Source organism: Dermacentor silvarum, chromosome 4 (assembly GCF_013339745.2).
Source record: "Dermacentor silvarum isolate Dsil-2018 chromosome 4, BIME_Dsil_1.4, whole genome shotgun sequence".
Classification (NCBI taxonomy): domain Eukaryota; kingdom Metazoa; phylum Arthropoda; class Arachnida; order Ixodida; family Ixodidae; genus Dermacentor; species Dermacentor silvarum.
In genome coordinates, this window is record NC_051157.2 from 6546890 (window position 1) to 6572364 (window position 25475).

At 49.8% G+C, this 25475-nt stretch overlaps 1 protein-coding gene across 1 annotated transcript in view; it reads right to left on the bottom strand.

Moving 5' to 3' along the window:
• Positions 1-6949: 6949 nt before the first annotated feature.
• The window catches only part of LOC119448029 (SH3 domain-binding protein 1-like), a 43923-nt gene continuing 25397 nt past the window's right edge, over positions 6950-25475 (bottom strand). The window contains exons 7-9 of the mRNA XM_049665127.1: positions 19204-19363; positions 9728-9876; positions 6950-7054 (exon numbers count right to left, since the gene is read on the bottom strand). Coding sequence (XP_049521084.1) covers positions 6950-7054; positions 9728-9876; positions 19204-19363 — 414 coding nt within the window. The remainder of the gene's footprint in view (positions 7055-9727; positions 9877-19203; positions 19364-25475) is intronic.

Below are 25475 nucleotides of genomic sequence, written 5' to 3' on the forward strand. Positions count from 1 at the left end.
GATCTGGAGAGACGGAAATGGCTTTTTATACCTATACTCGAGCGCCTGCTCACATGGCAAACATTGTCTTCCACTGTCTCGTTCCCTTTACACTCGCAAACATCGCGGCGATTGCAGTTCGGTCCCTGACTTTCCTTGAAGTTCCACGGAGGCCTTCGCGAAGCTTCAGCCTCGGTTCTAATGCGAAGCGTTATTTGCCTATCCCCCCAACCGCCTGGCCTATAGCGGTTTGGCGTGTCTGCTGGATCGGTAGGTATGGCTGGGTGCTGGATCGGTTTATACATATTGTAACGCGGCGAGAAAAATAGGTTAAAGAAGAGAACGACGACGGTCCTTGGGCGAGCATATCCACTGCGGCGCGATTCAGAAAACACACCACTGCAAATAACATCGCGCAATCATCCTTGTCAACATCTGATTTCCCGCATCTCAATTTTTCTTGGCACAACAAATGGTGCTCCAGTAGAAAAATTCAAGCAACGATTACGAGACTGCGGTGCCGAGTCCCCCCACTGAATCTTGGCCTCCACTGGTCTGGTCTGGCTATATCACCTTTGTTTCCTTTATTCAATGAGAGTGAATGTCTGCAACACTTCTTTTTGACATGCCGCTGGACCATTATCAAAAGGAAAAGATGTTTAGAAGAACTTTTTCAAAACCTTGGCTTGAATTTGACTTTTCCAGTAATTCTTTTCTTTGGGGCTACCGTACTGGGTTACAGCCACAGAAACGTTTGTGAAGCCATCTGCATCTTTCTGCTTGAGACAGAAAGAATCGCATGCTAAAATTCTACTTAATACTACTATGCTCGCATAAGCTTTTCTGCAATGCTTAGATATTTGATCATTCATATCATTAACAGCAGACACTTTAAGTCCCATTTACAAGATATATACTTATTTCATTTCACTTTACTTTCCTAAAAAAATAACAGTTTTTCACCGCCCTATTGATGGCCGATCCCCTAGAGTGGGCTGCGGCATTTCACTGGGGAACAAGAACGAGGGCCATCTTCCCGATCGATCATGTCGTCCAGCCTTGATCTGCGAATAAACACATAATCATCCGTAACGGTTTCGGTGGAGTTGCGGGGTACTTCGACCACGCCAACACGGTTCTTGAACCGCCCGATTTTCGCCGAAGCCACCGCTTTGCTGGACTGCCTACATCATTGCCGATGGTGGTCGAGATGTCACGCGATGAAGGAGGAGCCAGGACTATCCCAGCTCCAGCGGCCTCTTCAGTACCAGTTTCAGCGGAGGATGGTTCCTGGCAACACCAGCATCTGATAGAGCCTCGATTTTTCGCACGTAAGTGGGGCGAGAAGGTGGACGAGTGACTCACCCGCTACAAATATATGACCATTGGGACGGACATCTGTCAAGCGGTTTGTTTTTCTTGACGGCCACGACGCACATGTGGTTCCATAACCACGAGGATACGCTTTCAACATGGGATCGCTTCGTGTCTGAAATCAAAGAGCGTTTCGGCGATTCTGTCGCGATGAAGAATCAGGCAGAGCAGACGCTGCTTCAAAGAGCCCAAGTTCCAGGCGAGACGTGCACAACGTACGTAGAAGCCACACTGAAGCTTTGCAGAACGGTGTATCCTCGCATGGTAGACTAGGACAAAGTTAGCCACTAGTTGAAGGGAAACGCCGAGGATGCGGCGTTTCCCTTCAACGTTTCCCAGTTTCCGAGCCCAAGAGTTTCCGAGCCCGTGGGCAGCGCCAGTTACCCTGGTGAAGAAAAAGAATCGGCCTTGGATGTTTTGCATTGATTACAGGCGGCTAAACGCGGTCACAGAGAAAGATGTGTACCCGCTCCCACGAATCTATGACGTAATGGACTGCCTGCATTCTGCCTCCTACTTTTCGTCACTCTATTTACGATCAGATTATTGGCAGATGCCTATGATCCCCGCCGACAGAGAGAAGACCGCGTTTGTGACACCAGACGGTTTTTTCGAGTTTAACATTATGCTGTTCGGGCTTTGTAACGCGCCCGCCCCTTTTAAAAGATTCATGGACACAATTTTTCGCCGACTAAAGTGGGAGATGTGTTATCTGGATGATGATGTCATTTTCGACCATACGCTTGAAGAGAATAACACCCGCCTTAGCCTGGTTTCGGATTGCGTGGAGAAAGCTGGCTTAATTCTCAACTCCGGAAAGTGTCGGTTTGGTAAGGGCCAGAGATTGGTTCTTGGCCACCTCTTGAGCAAGGATGGAGTCCCACCTGACCTACCGAAGACTGAGGCAGTGAGCGCCTTCAGGGTCTCGAATCTGGCAGTTTTGCTGCCATTATAGGTAGCATACGAGGGTTTATTAGCCACGTGCGTGCTCTTCGTGTAGCCAGCAGTGGTGGCCCAACACGTGACCTCTTGCGTCGAGATCCCGGAGAATCCGAGATTTGCCGAGATATTTGGTTACTGGTAGCTTTTATTCGGTGCGCGCTCGGCCGGCAGCTGCACACATGCAGGAAGCGACAAGATTTTTCTTTGTTTTGTTTTGTTTTCCTTGTTTTTGTTTTTGTTTATTTCAAGAGTTTCTAATAATTTCGAATGGGTATTGAAAAAAAAAAAAAGAAACAGCCGGGAGTACTAAAACCTACCGCGCGCTCTGACGTTTCCTCCGTGCTGTGACGCTTTCATCACGTGTTGGGCCACCACAGTCGGCGACAATCGCGTTGCGGTATGCTCCCTCCTAGATTTCTCTTCCTCCATGCCTAGAACAGGTGACCCGTAAAAGAGCGAGGGATTCTGGGATGCGCCGTCTGCTCGCTGTTTCCGGTTCGAGGCAGCGCAGTCGCCGCCACCGCTTTGCCGTTGAAGCCTATTGATGTGCTTGCAGTCCGGCTTTGTCACACTCGAAGATTACCCGGTTGCAGGCGCCTAGCAAAACCATGGTCGGCTGTTCAGCCGTTGACTGCTCAAATTCAAGCGTTAAAGGTAAACTCATGTACTACCTACTGCCTTGCAGCATCCCTTGCCGAGTCAGCTGTGCATAAGCATATCGGAGGTGTGGCTGCCACTTCCAAAACTGAACCAATAAGTGAACAAAACGTACAGTGCCACTTATCAGGCGGCGATGAGCTGTGTAAGAGCCGACACGGAATGATTTCCCAAGATATTTCTTTCTCTAACATTGACTCAAGCAACAATAACTATTTCAGCACTCGCACGCACATATAGAGCTATTATGAAACATGGGGCGCTATAACGTAAAATGATTCCAAACTGTTTGATTCCAATTTCTGCAATGAGCCTCCAAGATCGGTCAAAACATTTTCGGGCCACTCCCAACTTCGCCTGTCTGTCACGCGACGTCACTAAAACCGCGATAGCTCCCCATCTGATATAACGTACGTACGTGTAACGTGTATAATGTGTATAACACTGATTATGCATGATTAAACCGCACAAAAGAAAAATAATCGTGCCTGAGTTGACGACTTTTCACCATTAGCCCTCTGCTATTGGTCCAATGTTTTCAGGCTACGCCCACTTCGGCTGTCCGTCACGCGACCTCACAAAACCGCGAGAACTCACCCATTTGGCGCGGGGCCAAATGTGGGGGTCTTCCCCAACCCATGGCGCGTATAATCGCAGCTACGTAGGGTTCGGTCGAATAAGGCAACAAGCGAGTCAGCTCAACAACGTTTATTGCTGTGGGCAATAAAACACACTTGCAGAGGGAAGTCCGCTCTGTATAGTAAGTAATAAAATAGGCTTGCCTCGTCGCGTGTGGTAGTCACGCAAACGAGGTCACTCACGGGTTGCAGCGAGTATATCCGTATGGGCAAGTAGGTGTAGCGAGGTCAGAGAGCCCGGGGGTCTCTCGGTCGCGCTCTTTTATAGCTTTTTACCTTTTCGCGAGGGGAATGTCCTCCTCGCCCGCCGGATACTTTCCCTCTTCCCGCGCGGGCACGCGCGTCGCGAGAGGCGAAAGAGAACCGGGAGAGGGCAAAGTGCATCTCTTCCGTGTCCGCCCGGCTCCCGCTGCGCGCGCACGGGATGTCCGCCCGGCTCCCGCCGAGTGCGCTACGTGCGCAAGCGACGGCGAGCGCCCGTGGGAGAAGGTGGCAGCGTGTGCTCCCCACACACCCAACTAAGCCCCTTGAACTCACCATCAATTCACACCATCAATTCACTCCTAATTCGCCTCATTCAGCTCTCTGTATACCCATTATCACTTCAGTTCATTTGCTTAATCATTCTTCCACCCTTAATCACGGTTTTGTGCGCAATATCGCCTCTTGTCCTAGGAGGATCATTTCGTGTCGACGACGCGGTTTTGAAACGGCCTTGAAGCAGAGACCTCACTATGAGAAGGCTTTCGCCTTTATTAATAAAGATTTCTTAGGCGGTCGGTGACCTTGACCTCGGTCGCTGCATCGGAGCGGGCTCTACTGCAAGCCGACTACCGTCTTAGCTCTCCCGCAAACTTGCTTTCACTGACTATTTTAACGTAAGAGCCCCGTGTCGCAGAAACTACGGTGTCGGCGTCTACCGCCGTAGCCGTCGTTGGCGTCCTGTGAGCGAAAAATATTCTATTGACCCTTTTCGCGGTGATCCCGTGGGCGCTGCCATGTTTGCTGACGTGGAGACGCGTCCATTGCTTGCCTCAACTACCTCCCTGTTTATAATGGATGTGTATGACACATGTGCGGCTTAAACCTTTGTTTCGGGAGATGTAGACGGTGACTGGGTGGACGACACGAAGCTTTGGCCACAGCTTCGGAGAACATGCAAAAGCGTTTTTGGAGCTGATTAAGCTATGTCCAAACGGCGCGAGCAGCGCATATGGTGCTTGTTCTAAAAGCGGGGCTAACTATGTATTCCAGGCTATCCAAACTTTCCGCTCATGAATTGAATCAGGATTAGTGTGTTTAACTCTTCGCTCTTCATTTGGCAATTATATTGAAGCTGCGGATCCTCACGTTTTTTATTGAGTAACCTCGGTGTGGTCAGAAACGGTCTGATAATTTTCTGCCTGATCGCTCGCAGGTATGCTCACTTCCGATAGATTTGTTCTTGCGGCGCACAAGGCTTGAAATGTAGCTGTTTTGTACATTGAATACCTTGTAGCAAAGATGCATTATCGCTAGTAGCACGCTTACTCTTGTGGACTGTCACGAAACATTCAGCTTCTACCATTCGTGCGCTGTCGGTGTAGTCCGTCATTTATTGTGCGTATATAATACGCATATAGTCAAGTGTGCGTCCATTCGCTTATTCTTCACACGTTGGCGATAGAGTGAGCGCAAGTTTCCGTGCCAGTTGGGGTAGATGTGTGTAGATACAGTGCGCGAAACCTACTATGACGGGAAGCGGCGCTACTCGCTTTGTCATTGTTTAACGACGGGTGTTACTCTTGGCGACGTTGCGGGGCTGAAGCCCTTTCTTTGACGATTGGCGATACAATGCTGGCGGATGAGTAAATTTCTGTATGCTCGAGGAAAGCTGTACATCTTGAAGTGCCGGTAACACGTACGGTCAGTTGCAGCAGCGGTCCGTGAACTTAGCCACAGATTCCTTCCATTCCTTAATATGCCGTCACTATTCTTGCACCCAACTACTGCACATTCCATATGATTCAATCCAGCCTGGTTGGAGCAAAGTGCGACAGCTGATCGCACAGAATCAAGGTAGGAGTGGTAATGATTTCGTATTCGTGCGCTGTCGCTGAGGCCACGCACCGCGCGCCGCCGAAATCACCATCTCGTTTCTCTAGAACAAACTATTCCGCGAAAAGGGTCAATACGGTACAAGGCCCTATTGAGGATTCCCATTTGTCGTTGAATATGTACACCCCATCATGATCTAATCTAGCCCGTCTTTATCGCTCTTGTGTATACAAAGATAGACGCGATTCCAAGAATATATAAATAGATGAGGAATAAATAAGACCGCTACACTGTGAATTGGCGAGCTAAAGAAGATGCAATGCGTGTGTAGTAATAGAAATATACTACATGATAGTAATAGTAGTAATTACAAGCTCGTTCACATCGACCATAAGAATGCTTTCAAAAAAGGGCAGCAGTGAAATACACACTGCGCAAACTTGAACTTGTGTACGGAAAGCACTCAACAGACATGAATGAGCAGCCTGTGCGTAAAGAGAAACACGTACACGCACACACACAAGTTGTCATCGTTACGTCAAGTGTGGTCATCGCGCAGCTGTAAAATAAAATTGAATATAAAGAAGTGACGCACGCAGGAGCAAGGACATATGTATACCCGAAACCACCACACCTTCAACAACGTCCTTTATTTTTGAGGAGTGCCGCATGTATACCATACTTACACAGGGTATTCACAGTTAAATTAATGGTAATTTACATAAAGACGCCGGGCTATAGCTACACAATATCTACTTGCACAGGCGGCATTTACGCTTTGGCACACGAGTTTCGCAACAAGTTCGTCACCAAACACATAATTAAGAAAAACGTTTTAATTAACCTTTTTTCTATCCAAGTTTTCGCGAGACTGGAGTCCCTGAAAGTGAAATTATATAGCTCACTGAGTGTCCAATTTGATGCTGCATATATCGGAACAGGAGCGTTGCAGGGCAATCCACCAAACTGAAATTGTCTTCATACCTATTGTGTTAACGTTTCAAATACAAACATACACCATAAATCTATAGCAAGAAGTTAATTAGGAAATTTTTGTTAACTATGCGTTGGATTACTCTAATTGCTGGCAAAAATAATGTCCGCCAAAGCGCCCCCTGCTCAACAAATTTTACGTAGCTGGCATTGTGTTTTGATAAAGTTTAGCAATAGTTTAACTTTTAAGAAGCTGTATACTAATACCGACAAGGCCATATAGCGGGACTGGTAAAATGTCGACGTACGGGCGAGTAGCCCAACAGAGCCCACGCCTCATGCAGCCAGATCAATTCCATCTCCGGTGTTTATTTTACCTGCCGTTCTGCTCAAAACCTCATTCCCGAGAGTGTGTCGTGCGCAGGCGGAGCTTCTGGCATAGGAAGGTTCAGTGTTCGGTTGTAGAGAGCCGTGTTGATGGTGATCCACTTGCGCTGTGGAGAAAAATGAACGCAGTGTGACTCCGCACGCATGGAAATCTCCGTCCAGTCACACAAAGCGAATCCAGCGTGAAAAGGACGACCTCAGATCAAAGGCCCCGAAATAGCACATAGAAAAGACATTGAGTAGCGATTTAGCGGTAAATGCCAGATAACTGCGTCACACCTCGTCGAGGTCCCGGATCAACGATTTAAACCGCGTTCACCACATTGCAAAGTGTTCATCTGGAGATCACACACGCGTCCTCTTTGAGGAGCTCGTAGTGACGGTGGTCCGGAGCCGACCATCGTCACTTCACGCAGGGGCACAAACGAGAGACCAAACCCCACCCGGGAGGACTGGAAGGCAGCCCTGCTCGGCTGCTCCGACCTGGCGAGCCAGAAGGCCCTGGTCGACCGAGCACAAGCCGCGGCGGCCGCCAATGGTCTCCTATAATGAGGAGCCCACCTAGTGAGTGTGAGAGGTGGCCCCTTCCGAGCCACCTCAAGCTTCCTCCGTGTACTTTCGATAAAGTTTTTCAGACAGACAGAAAGGTCTAAGCAGGTGTGCTCGGAGTTGGGAGCTCGAGTTGAGTTTGTGCGGCCAGTATGGCAGACACGCGAAGGCGACCAAAATAGTCACTGATGCAGAACAGAGGAGGCGGTGGAAATGGGGCACAGCTTGGGGCAAGGCAGAGTGCACCGAAATAAGTGCAGGAACGAGAATCCTGCCGTCCCGATTATGTCAGCTCTTAGGCAAGCACTCCTCCTGATGACAAAGCAATAACAATCGCCCAAGCGGCTCCCCAGGGTGGCGTACAGTATATCATGGGCAAGTCGCATGCGGGGAATGCGGCGGTCGTGGGCTTCCTCAACACAAACGGGCCAAGTGGGAAGAGCTTTACAGGGTTCTCGATGAAGAAGGCATATATGGTGCAGCAGAGACACGCGACCTCCGATTCACACAAAGTGGAGTTGGCCAGGCTGCAACCGAGAAGGTTTGGCCCGAAAGGGCGGCGGGGTCGGTTTTCAGTGGCGCAGCGATGATCAGTGGAGTGTACACGCCTGTGATTGCAGGAACCACATCTGGATGAGTGTGAGCAACGCGAGAACAAATCCTCCACCGACTACACTCTCGCCGTTAACACACTCTCGCTCATTACCTCGCCCACCCGCCTTACCTTCTCTCCTCTTTAGAAGAAACCTACCTATAAAAAGACAAGTCCACTCGTCTAAACGTTGGCTCCTGCTCATACCTTGCGCGCGCGCGCGCGTGTGCGTGTGCGTGTGCGTGTGCGTGTGCGTGTGTGTGTGTGTGTGTGTGTGTGTGTGTGTGTGTGTGTGTGTGTGTGTGTGTGTGTGTGTGTCCGCAGAGCACGAGACGACGACGCTCTAACGCAAGCATATGGTTCGCAAAAATGCATATTCTCCAAGCGTAATCCGTTATCTCACGGTTGAAAACGGACGATGGCGTGCCTTTTGATCTTGGGCCTGCACAGCATATGGCGAACGCGGACGGCTGTACACAATGCATATATTGATGTGCGACGCGTTCGCGAACATTTTTGCGAATCTGTGTCCCATTTTTTGAAGTGCAGAAGGTGCAGACGTTTCTACCGGAGTGGGTTCCTAGATTGGAACTTCTGCTGCACATGCCGAAATACTGATGACATGTAGTCGGCAAACAGCTGACGGTTCACCGATATAAGATCCTGTTAGTATGTTCTGCGCTCGTAAGATCTGTGACATGCGAGGCAATAAAGAAAAAAAAAGTAGCTGTATAGCCTAGTGGTTATGACGCTCGCCTTGGGACCACGGGTACGCGGGTTCGAATCCTGTACCCGGCAAGAAAGTTTGTTTTCTTTTATTTCTTGGTGCGAACCACAAACACAAATTACGGCTGGCTTAAACAGCTTCGCTGTTAAAAAACATCGACAAGGAAATTCAACTAAAAACAACGTGTTAGTGGCCTTATGAGTACAGCCGCCCAAATCTTTTACTAGCGTGCGCGAGCAGCGACTTTCTTTGCACCAGCACCTTAAATTAGGAACAAACTTACAAATGGCTATACTATCTGATTATGCTCACAAAGCTCGTGAAGATAGCATAATCATTTGTAAGTTTGTTCCTAATTTAAGGTGCTGGTGCACAGAACGTCGCCGCTCACACACCCTAGTTAAAGATTTGGGCGGTTGTACACGGTTTGTTTGTTTCTAAGGGTAAATCCATTTCCTCGTTCAGAATTGAGCTTATATAAAGAACACTTTCACAAAAATCGGTCAACAAACGCAGAGCTACTACTAAGTGTGAACGCAGCCACTGCAAAATGTATCTCTAGCCTCCACAGCGTTGCACCTGATGTATTAAACGGAATATAGTGTCTCTTTGAGCGGCTTACACGAGAACTCATGGCTTTGTGACCACTGCAGAGCAAGTGTAGTCTAAAACATCAACAAAACAATTCGTTCTCGTGCTGTTACACTAACCGCAGATTGAATTGGTGGAATTTAAGCACTGGCTCCAGAGTTCGACGAAAGGTGCTGGCTGCGACAGCTTTGCCGTCGAAGCCAACAAGTACGTGCGTCTGGCAGGCGTTGCCTGACGCGCCGCCTCAAAGCGTTCCTTTCCAATCGGTCTGTTCGACCGCCAGCAAATGCGCAGAGGAGAGCACTGACAGTGCTTGAATACCGTGGTCTGGTCGTGCAGGCTGTTCAGGTCCATGGTAAAACAGGAACGGCTGGCCCATGTTGGCAACTCTTCCCCGCACAGGTGCCACTCTGGATACTGAAACGCCCAGTCAGGGTACAGGTAGTCTTCATCATGCAGCGACGAAAAGCCTGCGTTCGCGAAGAGCCTTTCACGCGTAGCAGAGACGCTCGTTGAGGAACAGTGCATGATACCTGAGGCTCTCTGTTCTGGACATTCCGCCGTTTTCTTCGGGGTGTGATGCATATAGGCGCTACATGCACGAAATGGCGTTCACGCTCGCAGTCGCTACTGCATATGGCCACCCATTAGCATATCTCGCGCGTATCGTCGCACCACAAATTATGGCGGCAAATTTCTCACGTCACGCAACGTCAATTTGACGTTTACGAAGCGGCCCTGCCTGTGACGCTACTCACGGGATATTCCTTCAGCCAATCAACGAGATGGCATGGTGATGACAGTTTATTGGTATACCTTTTGAAACGGCGCGATGACAAGTAGTCACCTATCCTACTTGAGTTAATCAGGTATGCTATACATGCTTCTCATTCTGTAATTTTATTGCGATAGCAATTATATGGACACTCCAAGCGAATTTCTGCCGTCGCCCTCACCGTTGCCGTGAGGTTCCGTATAAAGTCCAACAGCGATAAAATCGTCGCCGCGCGCCGTATGCTGTATGTGCAAATTCGGCGACGCGACGCCGCTTGCAGACGCTGTTCTCTGGTTGCTCGTAAAGTCCCTATACCTTCGGACTTTAGTTGCTCGTGGTATCCGAGCGTTCCTTGCCCTCGCAAGCTTACGCCCGCGTTTTAACTCAAATTGCGTTTTCCTGTCGATAGATATCCGCTGCCGTCACCGGACCGACAGACGCGCGCTGTTGCTACATTATCTGATCGATCGCGTCTCGCCAGTGTCCTCACCTAAACAGTATATATCTAGCACCGTGGACCGGGCGCAAGGAGAACTGGCGACTCAATCACCCACGCGAAAAGACGAAGGCGGGAAGGCAGCGCACAAGGGAGGGGTTGCGGCTTCTGCTCTGCGATCAACTGCGTGCTTGTACGCGCGGCGCCGGGCGGTCGCGCGCACCGTATATTGAAAGCGATCTGCAAAACAGCTCCTACCTTTGTATGCACTGCGCTTTCCCCGCTCAGTTTCCGTTGAAGCGACAGAGCACAGAACCTTCGCTCGCTGCTGCTGGCGCGCTTGCTCACGCCAGCGTCTTGACAGCGATTGTGTGCGGATTGAGTGTATCTATCCATGTTTGCTTGTGCGCACTGACACCACGCTTGTTAATTCAGTTAGTAAGCGAATGTGTCCAACTTTATACAGCCGATAAAACTACTATCCTTACTCCGTAGCTCGCTGCTAATTTGCTATCGCAATTGATGCTTCGCCTTTCGGGCGAAACTGTTTCTTCTTTTTTTTTGTATACATCTCCTTAATCTTTTTTTTTTCCTTCACATCTACCTTGTACCGCTGCGTAAGAGATTCGGTCATATACCATTCTCTTCCCTGCTTTTTCTCCACTAGTACTCTAAACGTCTTTTGCTCATCTCGACTGCTGACCGATCGATGCTTCCATCCACTTTAAATCTAAGCGCTCCTGGCCTCAAAGAGCAAGGTACTGCCATTTGAGTTATCGTAGAGATTTTCACTTCTAATTTCTTTCTTCCCATTCTTGTAAATGTCCATGATCTTTTTTTGTTTCCATTCTTTGCGTCCAATTCGCTGTTTATGCTTCTCTCACTTTCTTTCTGATGACTCCTGGTTGTCTGCAGTTTCAGTTACCCTGTACATGGCTGCCAACTTTCTTGACCATTCTGTGTCCAGGCTTTTCAGGTGCAGATACTTGTGCACTTTAGCCGCCCATTTATTTTCATCCATGTTCCTGAGTCTTTCTTCAAAAGTAATTTTGCTCTGTGCTTCCGACTTCGAAAGAGGCCCAACCCATGTCCCCCTGTGGTTTTACCGTGGGCTCCCAAAGCCAACCGGTCTACTAATCTTTGGTTAACTTCCAACCCCGACAAGATATCCTATTTTAAGCATAGAATAGCATTTGCGAACGTTAGCGCTGGCACAATTACTCTTTTCCAGATTCCACGCACCACCTCATATTTATGGCAGTCCCAAATTGCTCTATGTTTCATTACTGCTGCATTTCGCTTCCTTTTTATATTCAGATTATCTTGGTGGGTGCTTAAGTAAGCCTTTCCTTCGTTTATGTATACGCCGAGGTATTTATATTGCTTGACTATACGGGTATGACTTGCTGTTGAATTGATACCACGTAATTAATTATCTGTCTTTTCATTAAAGATCATAATTACCGATTTATTGGTGCTACACTTGAGGCCTAGATTTGTCGCTTCGTTGCCACACATATTCGCAAGTGTGTGTAAACCTCTTGCATTGTCCGCTAGTAGTACTGTGTCATCAGCATACATCAGTCCAGAAACATTCTGTTGCACCCTTGTCCATTACGAATGTGAGATAAATCAAACCATAATTCACTGTTTTCCAGTCGTCTTTCTAGCCATTAACATAAAGCGTGTACAACAATGGAAATAGATGACATCCTTGCTTCAGTACTTGGTGAAGTCCCATGACGTCATTACATTTTCGGCGTTACCACACAATTTGTACCCGGTTGTCTGTATAGTATATCTCCCTGAGTATATATATATATATATATATATATATATATATATATACGTAGATTTATTGGTGACTTATACGTGTATTCAAATATCTTGTTGCGAAATTTTGTGTATGCAAGCAGAAATTTTGTTTCCAGCGACACTTCCTTTGCCCTTTATCAAGTTGCATCTTTGCATTTGTATATTGCATTCTATCTTCGCACTTCTAATGTATAATTTGCAGAACTCCTGCTTTTTACATGTGCTCACTGTTGCGACTATAATTCCGGTGCAATTACTCACAATACACGACCGGTAACAGCTGATCCTGCGCAATCCATTGCAACGAAGGACATCATGATTGGCCGTTGCACATGTACAAACAAGCTTCTTGAATGACATAAATTCATCAAAATATTTCTCCTCAACTTGTTAATTTCATGGCCTTTAAGTTTTTCATATCAGCTGCATGCACTGCTTTGCTGGTTTCGAACTGATATAGCTTTAAAGTTCACGTGATATGTTTACTTATAGACACGAAAACGCGCAAGTATTGATATCAGTTATTTCAGCGACATTTTTTGGGACATAGGAATATATTCTTTTATAAAAAAAATGTCACAGTTTCGCCCTAAGGGCGAAGCAATGAATGCGATAGCAACACAGCAATGTCATACGAAGTAAGGTGAGCGGCCTTGGTAGCAATATGAATTGTAGTAAACATGAGCTGATTAAGTAAGCAGGTGTGCTGCGGCGTAAGTAGACCGACATGAAGAGAGACTCGATGACCACGAGAAGGCGCGTGTGAAACGGTGGTGTTGATGAGAAGCGCTTACCGTGGGCAGCGCGTGCGAAGGGACACACCTGTAGTGCTGCACTGCCGATCTGGGCAGCATTGCATGTGTAGCGTGCGTTGGAAAATGTGGCCCGACTATTACTAACTGAATGAACAAGCGTGGTGTGAGCGCGCACAAACAAACATGAATAGATCACACTGAATGACTGCAGCCAACGACTGTCAAAACGCTGGCAGCGCAACGTACCTTCGCCCGCTGCAGCGGGCGAAGGTACGTGCGGTCTATCAACGGAAACTGAGCGGCATAAAGGTCAGAGCCGTGTGGAGATAAGAGACGGTGCGGTCGAACGAACGACGAGCGCGGTTGTTGAACGCGTAGAAGTGCGCCCCCCCCCCCCCCCCCTCCCATGCTTTCTCCGGCGCTGGCTTCCCGCTTCCTGGCTTGCGCGTGGGAGAGATAAGAGACTGTGCGGACGAGCGACGAGCGCGGTTGTTGGCAGAGAAGTGCCCCCCTGCTCCCTCCGGCGCTGGCTTTCCGCTTCCTTGCTTGCGCGTGGGAGATTGAGTGCGTTCGCTCTCCGTGACAGCGCGCGTCCCCCCACGCTTCCGCTGGGGCATACGGCGCGCGGCGAAGATTTTATCTATACGGAACGTCACGGCGACGGCGACGGCGACGACGACGACGGCGACGACGACGCCGACGGCAGAAATCCGGTTGAAGTGTCCATATAATTGCTATCGCAATAAAAATACATATTTTACTTGTCATGACAGTGCGTAGCGTTCAATAATTCCTTTGCAGCATCTAATATGCAATGGCATTGGCAATGACAATGCAGTTATTATTCATATATTTGATCCCTCGACAAATTTCGTAAGGATGAGGCCGCGCTGCAAGGTGAGCCCCCCCCCCCCCCCCCAACGAAATTTCTGGCTGCGCCACTGGTGTTGGAGGGCGAGATCGAGGTCGACTTGCACCGCTGTATAAGGTTTGTGGACGAGGACACTGGTCGTCGGGCCCCCTGAGTAAGAACAGTAGTTAGAAAGAGGAGGATTGAGACCAGCCTCCTGGAGAGCCAGGACGGCCGGCAGAGAGCCCCGGGATTCAAGGAAAAGGAGCAGGTGACTTCTGCCTATTCCCGGAACCGCAACAGTTCCATTGGATCAGCTCGAATTGTGACGAAGGCGAGGGGCTCGAGGAGGGCACCGCCATAGTGAAAGAGACGAGTTAGGTGTTGTCCTCCATCGCCTGGACCGGGACCAGGACCGGGTCCGGTACTACAGGAGCAGGAGAGGGAGGAACGAGTACCGGGTTGAAGGGGGGTTAGCGGTCCCAGCGAGTTTGCGGTGGCGCGGGTTTGCGTTAGGAGACGCCGAGCGCGAGCGCGAATTTTTGAACCTGAATTGAGAGCTCGCCCATATCTGGACGGCCTTGAGAACCGCAGTCGTAATTTTGGCACGATGGTCTCTCCGATGCGTTGGATGAGCAGATCAGGTAGGGTTCGGAGTGCACACTCCATGGTAAGGCTGCGTTGTTCGAGACCCGTATGTGAGACGGTCTTGAATGGGAAGACTAGTATCGATCGGAGGAAGATCATCCAGGGGAACCTGAATTGGGGGGAGGGCCGAAGAAGGATCCTGCGACACCGCGGCGGCGACTGCCCGAGTTTGCGGGTGCTCCTGGAAGGGAGGCCCGGGGGGAGAAGAAGAACTGGGGTTGGGATGGGGGAAACGGCCACTGAGGCAAGTGGAAGGGCCGACTTGGATTGGGGGGAAGGAGTTGGGAGCGAAGGGACTCGAGTTGCTTGACCTGGCGCTGAAGCTCGGAGTTCTGCCGCTGGAGAGTAAGTTACAGCGGGGGGGGGGGGGGGGGGGGCAGCGGAGGGAAGGGAGGGGAGAGGCTGGGAGGCAACCCCTGCCCAGCTGCTCACCTGAGGTGGAGCCGCGAGTGGTGGGAAGTGTTCCGGAGTAGCCGGTGGCGGGCCCTTGGACCGGGAGCCGGACTTGGATTCAGTCAAGGGCGCGCGGCCTTGACGTGGAGTACGAGGTGGTGGCGAGGCCGGGTGTGAGGCGACCGGCTGGGAGAGCTTGATGGGCTTACGGTACTTGCCGGGGCAACCCCGTGCCCCGGTGTCGTGCGGCCCGGTGCACAAGATGCAGCGGGGTTGGCAGTCATGTTAAGCAAGGCCCTCAGGCGTGGTATGCACCTGGGAGCCGCAGCGGGAGCAGAAGCTCGGTTTGGGGCTGGGGCAAGCCGTGGCCCCGTGGCCACTGGTGCCGCAACAAGAACATACAGGAACCGTCTTATAGAGGCGAACGTAGGCCACCTGGCAGCGGTAGGACATGAAACGGGGACCTTCGGGCCCTCGAAGGTCACAACCGCCACGTTGGAGTCCCCGAGTTTGCAGGCAGCAAGGATAGTGCCTTTCGGCCACTCCAGATTCGGATTGATGCTCAAGGACGATGCAGCCGCGTCGATGTTGATGACGCCGCGGCAGATGTCCCCAGACGCCTTGATGTGGCCCCGAAACGGGAGCTGCTGGTCCCCTACGGGTGGCATAATGTCACCAAGGAGTCGTTGAGCAATAGGGGTTGAGGTGAGGCACCAGCACATTTTGGTCCCACACTGGCCACACGTGGAGGTCGGCAGCCGAGCAGTCCACCAGAAAGGCACGCACCGCGTCACCAGCGCGTTCCGATGGGAGCACGTCTTGAGGTCAAATGAGGCACGCGGTTTGAGCACAACGATGAGGTCGTCACGTCCTATGCAGGGCGTGTATCGGGGCCGCCAAGAAGGCTTACGTGGCGCCTGAAGAGGAGACGTGTTGGGAGAACAATGCCTGTTGAACTGAGGCGGCTGCGTAGCTGAGGCGAAGTGAGTCCGTCACCGCCGAACGCCTCTCCAGCTCCTCCGTATGCGGGAGGTGCCGAGTTCAATGCCCGGTGCCGCTGGGGACCCACCGGTTTTTCTTAATGGGTAGAGATCTTCCCTGGCCTGGTGTTCGGCTCCCGAGTAGGTTCACATCTCGAAAGAGGGTCCAATAGAGATTTCAGGAGTTGTCTCTGGGCGCCTCTTGTCCAACCACAGACGGCCTTGTTGAAGAGCATCGGCCGCGGCTGTGGGAGGCAAGTGCTGCCGCCGGGTACCTACCGGTAAAATAGATACAAGCGCGCTCCCGGCCTGGTGCTCGGCCATTATGGGACCTCAACCTTTGGGAAGGGGTGTGTGTCCGCCATCCCAAGGCGTCACCACCTCGATAGGGGCTTGGGGCGCCACATGGGAAACGGCAGCCATGGGAGCGGCCCTAACATTACTTTGTTTTTTTGTGCTCACGAGGGTTTCGACGGGAATTCAGGCCGCAGGCTTCTTTCCCAAGCGTGTCACCCCTGAAGGAAGCCGAACGCCAGGCCGGGGTACACTAGGCCGGGGTAACCAGTGGATGCGTAAGATGCATAACCGGTGGACCATTAGAGTTACAGAATGGATACCAAGAGAAGGCAAGCGCAGTCGAGGACGGCAGAAAACTAGGGGGGGGGGGGGGGGGTGATGAAGTTAGGAAATTTGCAGGCGCAAATTGGAATCAACCAGCGCAAGACCGGGTTATTGGAGATCGCAAGGAAAGGCGTTCGTCCTGCAGTGGACATAAATATAGGATGATGATGATGATGAGATGATGATGATGATGATGATGATGATGATGATGATGATGTTCTATGGCCTTGCATTGCCTTTCTATGTATCACCAACGTTACCGTAACTCGCCTGTACGAGTTCGTCTTATACTTATCCTTACCCCCTTTGTCTTTCTAGATGAGGTTCATCTTGCTTTCCTGCCATCCAACCGGAATTTCCTTCGCTCTAATCACTTGCTTTATTTCGGGCAGAAGTTATCCCTAATAACGCATCTGATTTACCGCAGCGCATCGTATCATTCGTAGATGCTACCGTCTTCATCCTTTTATATAGCTATTTGCGCATCTTTAGTTGGAGCTCCGAGTGCTCTTACGTGGTTCCAAAGCCTTTTTGGTGCGCCTTTGTCTCTATTGCGAGTGTTATGCACCAACGTTCATTTGCACATAATTGTTTCTTTCCCGAACTCACTCGTCTACATATTATTTTTCTCGGTACTTGTTCCACCTAAGGAGCACCTCTTCTTCATGTAATCCTAATTTTTTGGCTTCTCGATGACCCTAGACGCCTGCTTACGCTCTTCTAAAGCTTGCTTTATTTCCTTGTGCCACCACTTGCGTGCTCTTTCAAGTTCAACAATTTTCTTCCCGTTTCTGTCTTATCTGGCGGCTATCTCAGAACACCACCAGGTTGCAAATTGAGGATGCATTGCACGGGTTACTGCGCGCTACCATTCACTTCTTATTTTGAAGCGCCAACATCTCAATATTGTCACGTTTAATGAACAGGCGACTTCTAAAAGAGGCCGTTAAGGTAAGTCCGAGTCGCCAAAGGGGCAGCGCAGCACCGACAAACGACCAAGGCGCTAGCTCGTGCACAAGACTGTCCTCGTCTTCTTCTGGGGGGCAAGTGGCACAAGCGCGTGGCAATATATCTGCGAAGGACCAGAAAAAATGTTGCTTCATAAAAGTTGGCAAATCCACGACACCTTTCATCATCTTGATGAAGTGCATAAACGCTTTTGTAATGCTTCCCGTTTCCCGAAACAAAATTAAAAAATTGTGACCTCTCAAGAACAGCCAATCAGAGAGCAAACTTGGCGGATAATGCCATGTGTGTCGAGAATAGAGCCTAGCTCTGCAGGAGTATGGGAATAAACTAGGAGAGAGCATTGCCTCAGGCAGCCAGCCTTGGCAAGCCATTCCCGTTCCTTGTTCCCTCGCAGTTATGGGCCCAACACGTGACCCTGAGACGCAGCGCATCGGCTGGGAATGTTGGGTTCCTGGTATTTAACGAGGCGCACTTGTTAAGGGGCTCTGCCTGTAGAGAGGGAGCACTAAAACGTACCGCGTGCTCTGGTGTGACGATCACGTGTTGGGCCGATACGTTTGGCTTCAATCGTGTTGTGCAATGCCTTCTCTTTCCTTCCTCCATGCCTGAAGGTGCATGTAATTTTGAATACTCGGAATTTGATAAATCAAGAGTGTGATATAAGCTCTGCAAGCTTAAAGCACATAGTAGCTCTTTTTATACTCTGGAGGGAGGTTTCAGCTGCGAATAGTTCAGCAAGGCAATCACTAATTCATTAATTACGCTACTAAGTAATTTTTCTCACTTTTCACGTCCTCTGCCTTTCCTTTCTTTTTTTTTTTTAGGTCGTACTATATTCTACACCAAGTGGTCAAATATTCGTTTCTGTCCGAATGTAAAGGATTAGAGAATTTTCTGAGCCTCCGGGGACAAGTAACCGACTTCTGCTCAGTAATTTCCATTCATTCAGTAGTAATGACTCGCCTTTAGGACTGCCTACAATTTATTTTTTTAGCAATCTTACTGCGTTTGCAACGCTTAACCATGATGTGCGGTGCGATGTGCAGACTCCACGCAATCATTGGTGGTCCAAGCCAATCAGGTGGTCCAAGCCAATAGCGTTCTTACCCGATTTCGGCCGTTTTCGTGTTTAATCGGTGGTCGCACTCAGGAAAATAAAACGTTCGTTCGTTCGTTCGTTCGTTCGTTCGTTCGTTCGTTCGTTCGTTCGTTCGTTCGTTCGTTCGTTCGTTCGTTCGTTCGTTCGTTCGTTCGTTCGTTCGTTCGTTCGTTCGTTCGTTCGTTCGTTCGTTCGTTCGTTCGTTCGTTCGTTCGTTCGTTCGTTCGTTCGTTCGTTCGTTCGTTCGTTCGTTCGTTCGTTCGTTCGTTCGTTCGTTCGTTCGTTCGTTCGTTCGTTCGTTCGTTCGTTCGTTCGTTCGTTCGTTCGTTCGTTCGTTCGTTCGTTCGTTCGTTCGTTCGTTGGTATAGAAAGAATATTCGCGCCCCTCTACATCTTTGTCGTTGAAAAGAGTGAAGATTGCGTTTCGGAACGCCATTCGAACCCGCGCATAGTTACCCGTCTCGGCGTCGTCCAAGTCCAAGTGCGAGCAGCGTGGAAATGTGGCCACCTTGGAGACGGCGCCGCTGCCCGGAGGGGACGGAAGCGATGCGGCATTGCGCCGGACGCGTCCGGGCCACGTGTGCACTGACCGGCTGCACCGGTGCAGCGCATTGACCTGCAGTGGGTGCACATGTGTCACCACTCGCAAGAATACTCGTCGAAAATCTTGGCGTTCGAACAAAAAAAAAGCCTTATACTTAAGTCTCCTTACGTGCACTGCATGCGAAAGCATTCCGATTCTTCCGCGCGATACTTTTCACTTGGTTATGTGTTCGAATTGGGCCAAGTCAACTTTGGGAGTGGGCCATGTTGGTTTTGAACGTGGGTCAACTCAATTTTCGAATTACCCGTCGTGGTTGCTCAGTGGTTACGGTATTGGGCTGCTGAGCGCGAGGTCGCGGGATCGAATCCTGGCCACGGCGGCCGCATTTCGATGGGAGCGAAATGCAGAAAACATCCGTGCAAGTTAGATTTAAGTGCACCTTAAAGAACCCCAGGTGGTCCAAATTAATCCGGAGTCCCCCATTACGGCGTGCCTCATAATCAGATGGTGGTTTTGGCACGTAAACCCACAGAATTTAATCAATAATAAATTGTCGCATTGGGAAAAGTCAATATTTCGGGAATGGGCCACGGAGTCCGTGCAACGTCGTGGCTGTTTGTTCACCGTGGGATTTCGCAGTGCGAGCCGCAGCAGGTCGAGCACGTCATCACTTGGTCACGTGGGGTTTCTTGCCATCGGACGTTAACGCCGGACGCTCACCAGATTTTGCGCTTCATGGGGCAAGTAAGGCTTTCGCTTTAATAACTGCAAACCATTTCCTCAAAACCTCGTAATCTTGCGTTTCGGTTTACTTGTGCAGGAAACTTCTATTTATTACGTGTAAAAAGTAACGGGAACGTCTTTAGGAAAGGCGGCGAAAGGTCGAACATCCAGACTATATATACACGCTGCGGCAATTTCTAGCTTCAAATTTTTTGCATCAATTTTACGCCTGGCATACGACTCGATTACTAATGCAGGTGAAAACACGCAGGCGCTTGCTGGCTTTTCGCATTACTAGTTATTGCTTCTGTTTGATCACGGGAAGTCCGCTCTGCGAAATGATTCGTGTAATTGCTTATACATCCCCGACTTGGCCTTATATATCACTATAGCACTTTCAAAAATAAATAATTGGTAGGTGTTATAGAACGAAAACTCTTAAACAGCTTAAGGGCCCTGTGTAAACAAATTAAATGTTATGCACATATCCGACGCAATCTGGGAATCGATGTTATGCGAAACATTTTTCAGAGAGTTGGCTCTCCAGCACCGTTTGGAATTCCATACTGCGTTACCAGAGGCGCTATAACATAAAGCTCTTCCAAACTGCTTCTATTACATTTCTTCAATAATCCTTCTACAATTGGTCAAAATTTTCGGGCCACCCTTACTTCGCCCGTCTGTCACGCGACGTCACGAGAACCGCGAAAACGTTCCATCTGATATCACTGTACACACTGATTGTGCATGATTAGACCGAACAAAAAATGTCGCAGTTTCGCCCGAAAGGCGAAGCATCAATTGCGATAGCAAATTAGCAGAGAGCTATTCGGAGTAAGGATAGTAGTTTTATCGGCTGCATAAAGTTGGACACATTCGCTTACTAACTGAATTAACAAGCGTGGTGTCAGCGCGCACAAGCACAGATGAATAGATCACGCTCGATGACCGCATACAACCCCTGTCAAAACGCTGGCAGCAAGCGAAGGTTCGTGCGGTCTATCATTTCAACGGAAACTGAGCGGCCGAATGCACAGCGCATACAAAGATCAGAGCAGTGTGGACATCGCTTGCAAGATACGGCGCGCGCGACAACGCCGGCAGCCCGTACCGGCGCAAACATAATAAAGAACCAAGCGCAAAGTACATGAACGCATTTGTTGGCAGAGTAGAAGCCGCCCCCGCCCCCTCCCTCCCGCGCTGCCTTCCCGCTTTGCTCCTTTCGCGTGGGAGATTGCGTCGCCAGTTACCCTTGCGCCCGATTGCAAGATACGCATTTTGTGCCGCAGCAAAGCGTCGCCCCCCGTCCCTCTCTCCCATACCACAACGGCGTTTCGCGCCACGGAAGTCGCGCTTGCTTTCCGCCGTACGCTCGCTCTCCATGATAGCGCGCGTCCCACGCACGCTTTCACTCGCACATACGGCGCGCGGCGACGATTTTATCGCCCTTGGACTTTATACGGAACCTCACGCCGACGGCGACGACGACGACGACGGCAGAAATCAAGTAGCAAATGTTCGCCAAGAAATGCTTCGCATTTAATAACAGAACTGAATCTGACCTACCAGTTTTTATCTGCCATGTTCGCGTGTCGGTGCTGATGGTATACGTACCGTTTGCGCAATCCACGGCTCCACTCAATCAGTTGCACTGTTCGAGGCTTGTTGAGCCGACATTTGCAGACAAAAAAGTATCTATAAACGTTGTGTTGAGCGACCGATGCCATTTCCCAAAATAAACCTCGAAATAGCTCTCGGCTCAATTTCGACGGAAAATCGCAGCGAACGCTGCGACGTTGCGACGCTGCGACCAACCGGTTGGTCGCAGCCGTAAAACGGGGGGTCGGCTCTGCGACTGCGATTTTCGTCGCATGCGACGGAAATCGCACTTCCGATGCGATGAAAATTGCATCATGTGAAACAGCCAGTCACGCTACGCCGGTTGCACCATAGAATAAAGAAGCAACTGGTTGCACCGGTTGCACTGCGCTAACCGAAATGCCACCCCCTCTACACTTCAACGCGCACGCCGTCGGTAGCTATCTCCGGAGCATGCGCAGAACGATCCCCAACCCGCACGCCAATTTGAACGGCTGTCTGCGACCGACAGCGAAGCGGCGTGTGCGCCTTTCTCTCTTCGCGCGCAATTCATTGTGGGTCGGCGCAGTCGACGCGACCAACGCGCGGATGGAGGAAGAGCCATCTCGACGTCGGGCACGTCGGAGCGCGTTGGCCGCGGCCGGTTACGTTGGGTGCGCCAACGTGACGTAGCGTGTGCGGGCACGCGCACGCTTACGCTACGTCGGACTATATCCGCGCCTTAAAGAGGGGATGGCATTTCGACTGGCGCAGCGCAACTGGCGTAACGTGACTGGCCGTAAACGACGCTCGCCCGCGCGCCGATAACGTCAGACTATAAACGGGCCTTAAGTATACATTGGCGCAGCCGCGCGAGCAGCAGCGCCCCCGCGGCAAAAGCACTCGCTTAAACGCGGCAAACGTTCGCGCCGCCACCGCTTCACAAAGGGAAAGAAGATACGTGACCGCGCGGCGCCATAACCTCCACGACAAGTGCTGACGCAATCGGTGTGTTCCGCTACTCGTGATGCGCGAAAGGCAACACCATCGAAGTTCCGAGGAACCGAGCTTTGCGTCCCGTGACCGAACTGTCCTCTCTCATTGGCGGAAGCGCACGCTTCGGCAAGAGTCCCAGTGTAGTGTCAGCTACGTACGTGCATCTACTAAACTGCTTACACCTGGTTTTCAGCAACACTGTTGTCCATAAATGTCCAGAATTTGCATTCTGTATCGCGGAAAATTGCAGATTGTCCCGGTTGTCTAGGTTTCCTATATTGTTTCCAATTATTTATTTGACGTACTTGTACTAACTTTACTTGCCATTTAACTGCAGGCAATACTATGTCCTTGTAAAGAAAAAGGTTGACCTCATGGCAACTACGTAGTTTTCTTTCTATTCCAGGCACTCATTAAGGAAACGTCCGAGGTATATGCCGTAATTCTACCCCACTATTTCATCTTGGCTCACGATACTTTGTCTTGCGTGTACTGTGGTGTATGCTGCACGTACTGCACCAGGGTGTGAAGTCATTCAAGATCTGCCAAAGGGGTTGGCTATCAAATCCTGCAAAGTTGCATACGCTGAGCCCATGCGAGAAACAAAAGCAGTATACATGTTTGGGTTCCTTGCAGACTTCTTAGCTCCTTCCCTCCGAGCATGGCATGCGTCTGACATGTACGGACACACTTGTGCGCTGCGAGATTGACGAGTACGATTTTATACCGATAACAAATGCGAGGCTGGAAACAGCAGGGCTTGACGTAGAGGTGCAGCTTGAAACCTTCGATTCCGTACCAGAAAAGTTGGACGGTTCAAGCTAATGAAAAACTTGCGGGGAAACCTGACAATGGCTCGGTGTGTCTGCCAAGAACAACGAATTACGGATTGGACGTAAAACGAGCACTCATGTTTTCTTTACTTTTTTTTTTACAGCGAAGCTGTTTAAGCTGGAGGTAGTCCGGTGGTGTACACCCGAAATGTAGGCCGATTTTGGAGGTATAGTGCAGAAAGGGTCCAAGCGCAATGGCACATACCCCTGTGAACCAGTGAAGCTGTTTAAGCTCGAGGATAGTCCGTCGAGTGTACGCCGCAAAACATCCGCCTGGCGATGACGTCACCATGCGTCGCTTAGCAACGCTTCGCCCCAGCTGCGTCGACCGCGCCGAGCCTCGCCACAGCTGCGTGAGCCATGACGTCATCCCATACGCCGCATCGCTTCGCCTTAGCTTTTCCGAGCCATGACGTCACCGCGCCGTGCGGAGTGGTTGCCGCGGCTGCGCAGATGTGGAGCTAAGCCGTGACGTCACTGCGCCGACCCACGGGATATATAGCTCCGCGTCGCCGCCGCGAGGACACAAAAGCCCCGCCGTCTCCGCGCCGAGCCCATCGCCGCGACGATGGGGCGGTCGAAAAGAGCGTCACTCCCGAAGAAGAGGAAGCGCGGCGCGAAAGCCGCCGCGCCGCTACTCGAGAGCGAGTGAGACGACTTCAGTCCGCACTCTTAAAAATAAACTTAGTAAATAGCTAGTAAATGCACGTTTTTGCTAAGTTACTGTCTATTTTACTACCTTCTGACTAGTTCTGTACTAGCCAGCGGCTAGTAAAGCTAGTAAGTGCTGCCTTTACTAGTCATAAATGCTTCTTAGTAGTTTTTACTAAGTAATTACTAAGCAACTACTAACTCGTCTGGCTTGGCCTATTATGCTGTGATTGTAATAGTCTTATGCGAAATTGAGATAAATTGTGGTGTTGTTCATTATCTTGGATTAACAGTTATATGCGACGTCGTATCATACATATGCACAGACAGTAGGCTTTAGACATTTGTGCACAAAGCTTTGATTATTTAACCAAATACATATGTGCTCACTGGTGCCACATGTCCTCCCTCTAACTAGGCCTATATGTACTCGTGAAGTTGCTCTTACAGTAAGTCTTGCGTAGCACCTTGGTCGTTCTATATGCGTTTCCTTGCTTGTCCTTGCTAGTTGGAGATATGTAGTACATTCTTACCCGGCGTCAGTGCGCCTTCATGTCCTTGGTAAATTTACATTACGTATATGTATATAACATCAATTAATGCCTTAATATATAGCGATAGGACGCTGTTCTTTTCATGAATATTTATTATTTTACTTTCTTATACTTTACAATACCATCGACTTCATAAAACAATGCAAGCGGCATTTGTAAATCGAATAGGCCCCACTGTATTGTTGGTAATTATATTCCAGTTGCGTTACTAACTGCACTACCGAGGTAGTATTTAGTTAGTAAGCTAGTGCTTTTTTCTAACTTCAGCAGGTAGTGAAAAGTACTAACCATCATTTTACTACCTGCACTTACTAAGAAGGTAGTGATTTTTGGGACTAGTAACGTGTTGGTATTTACTTAGTGAATATGATGAACTTTTTTTTTTTTGAGAGTGGCGATCTCGAGCATCTCGCCGCCGAAGCGGCGGCGAAACGTCGGCGATTCGCAGAAGATGCGGAGTTAAGAGCACGCGAAACCGAGCAAAAGTGTTTGAGCGTCCAGAAGCCTCCAGATACTTTAATGACCGAGTGTTCGTTGCTCCTTGGGCTGTCGATGATTTTGGGGTGATCTTGCCCAAAACGTGGCTGAGTCTCGAAGCATAACCTCGCAAAAACTTGGCCGAACCGAGATAAAGCTAGGTGGGGTCGCCAGCTTCACTGTTTGCCCAGTCTTCGCACCACTAGTGTGAAGCTGCCCCTGTTTTTTTTTTTTTTGTTTTTTTTTTTTTACCTTTTTTATAAGCGCAGCTCCTGTGCTCCATCCGAGTCTAAAAGTATTTCAAAGGAAAAACAACACAGCTGTAGTGAGCAGCCGCTTCAAATGTTCTTGACAATTTATTTCAATGGTAGA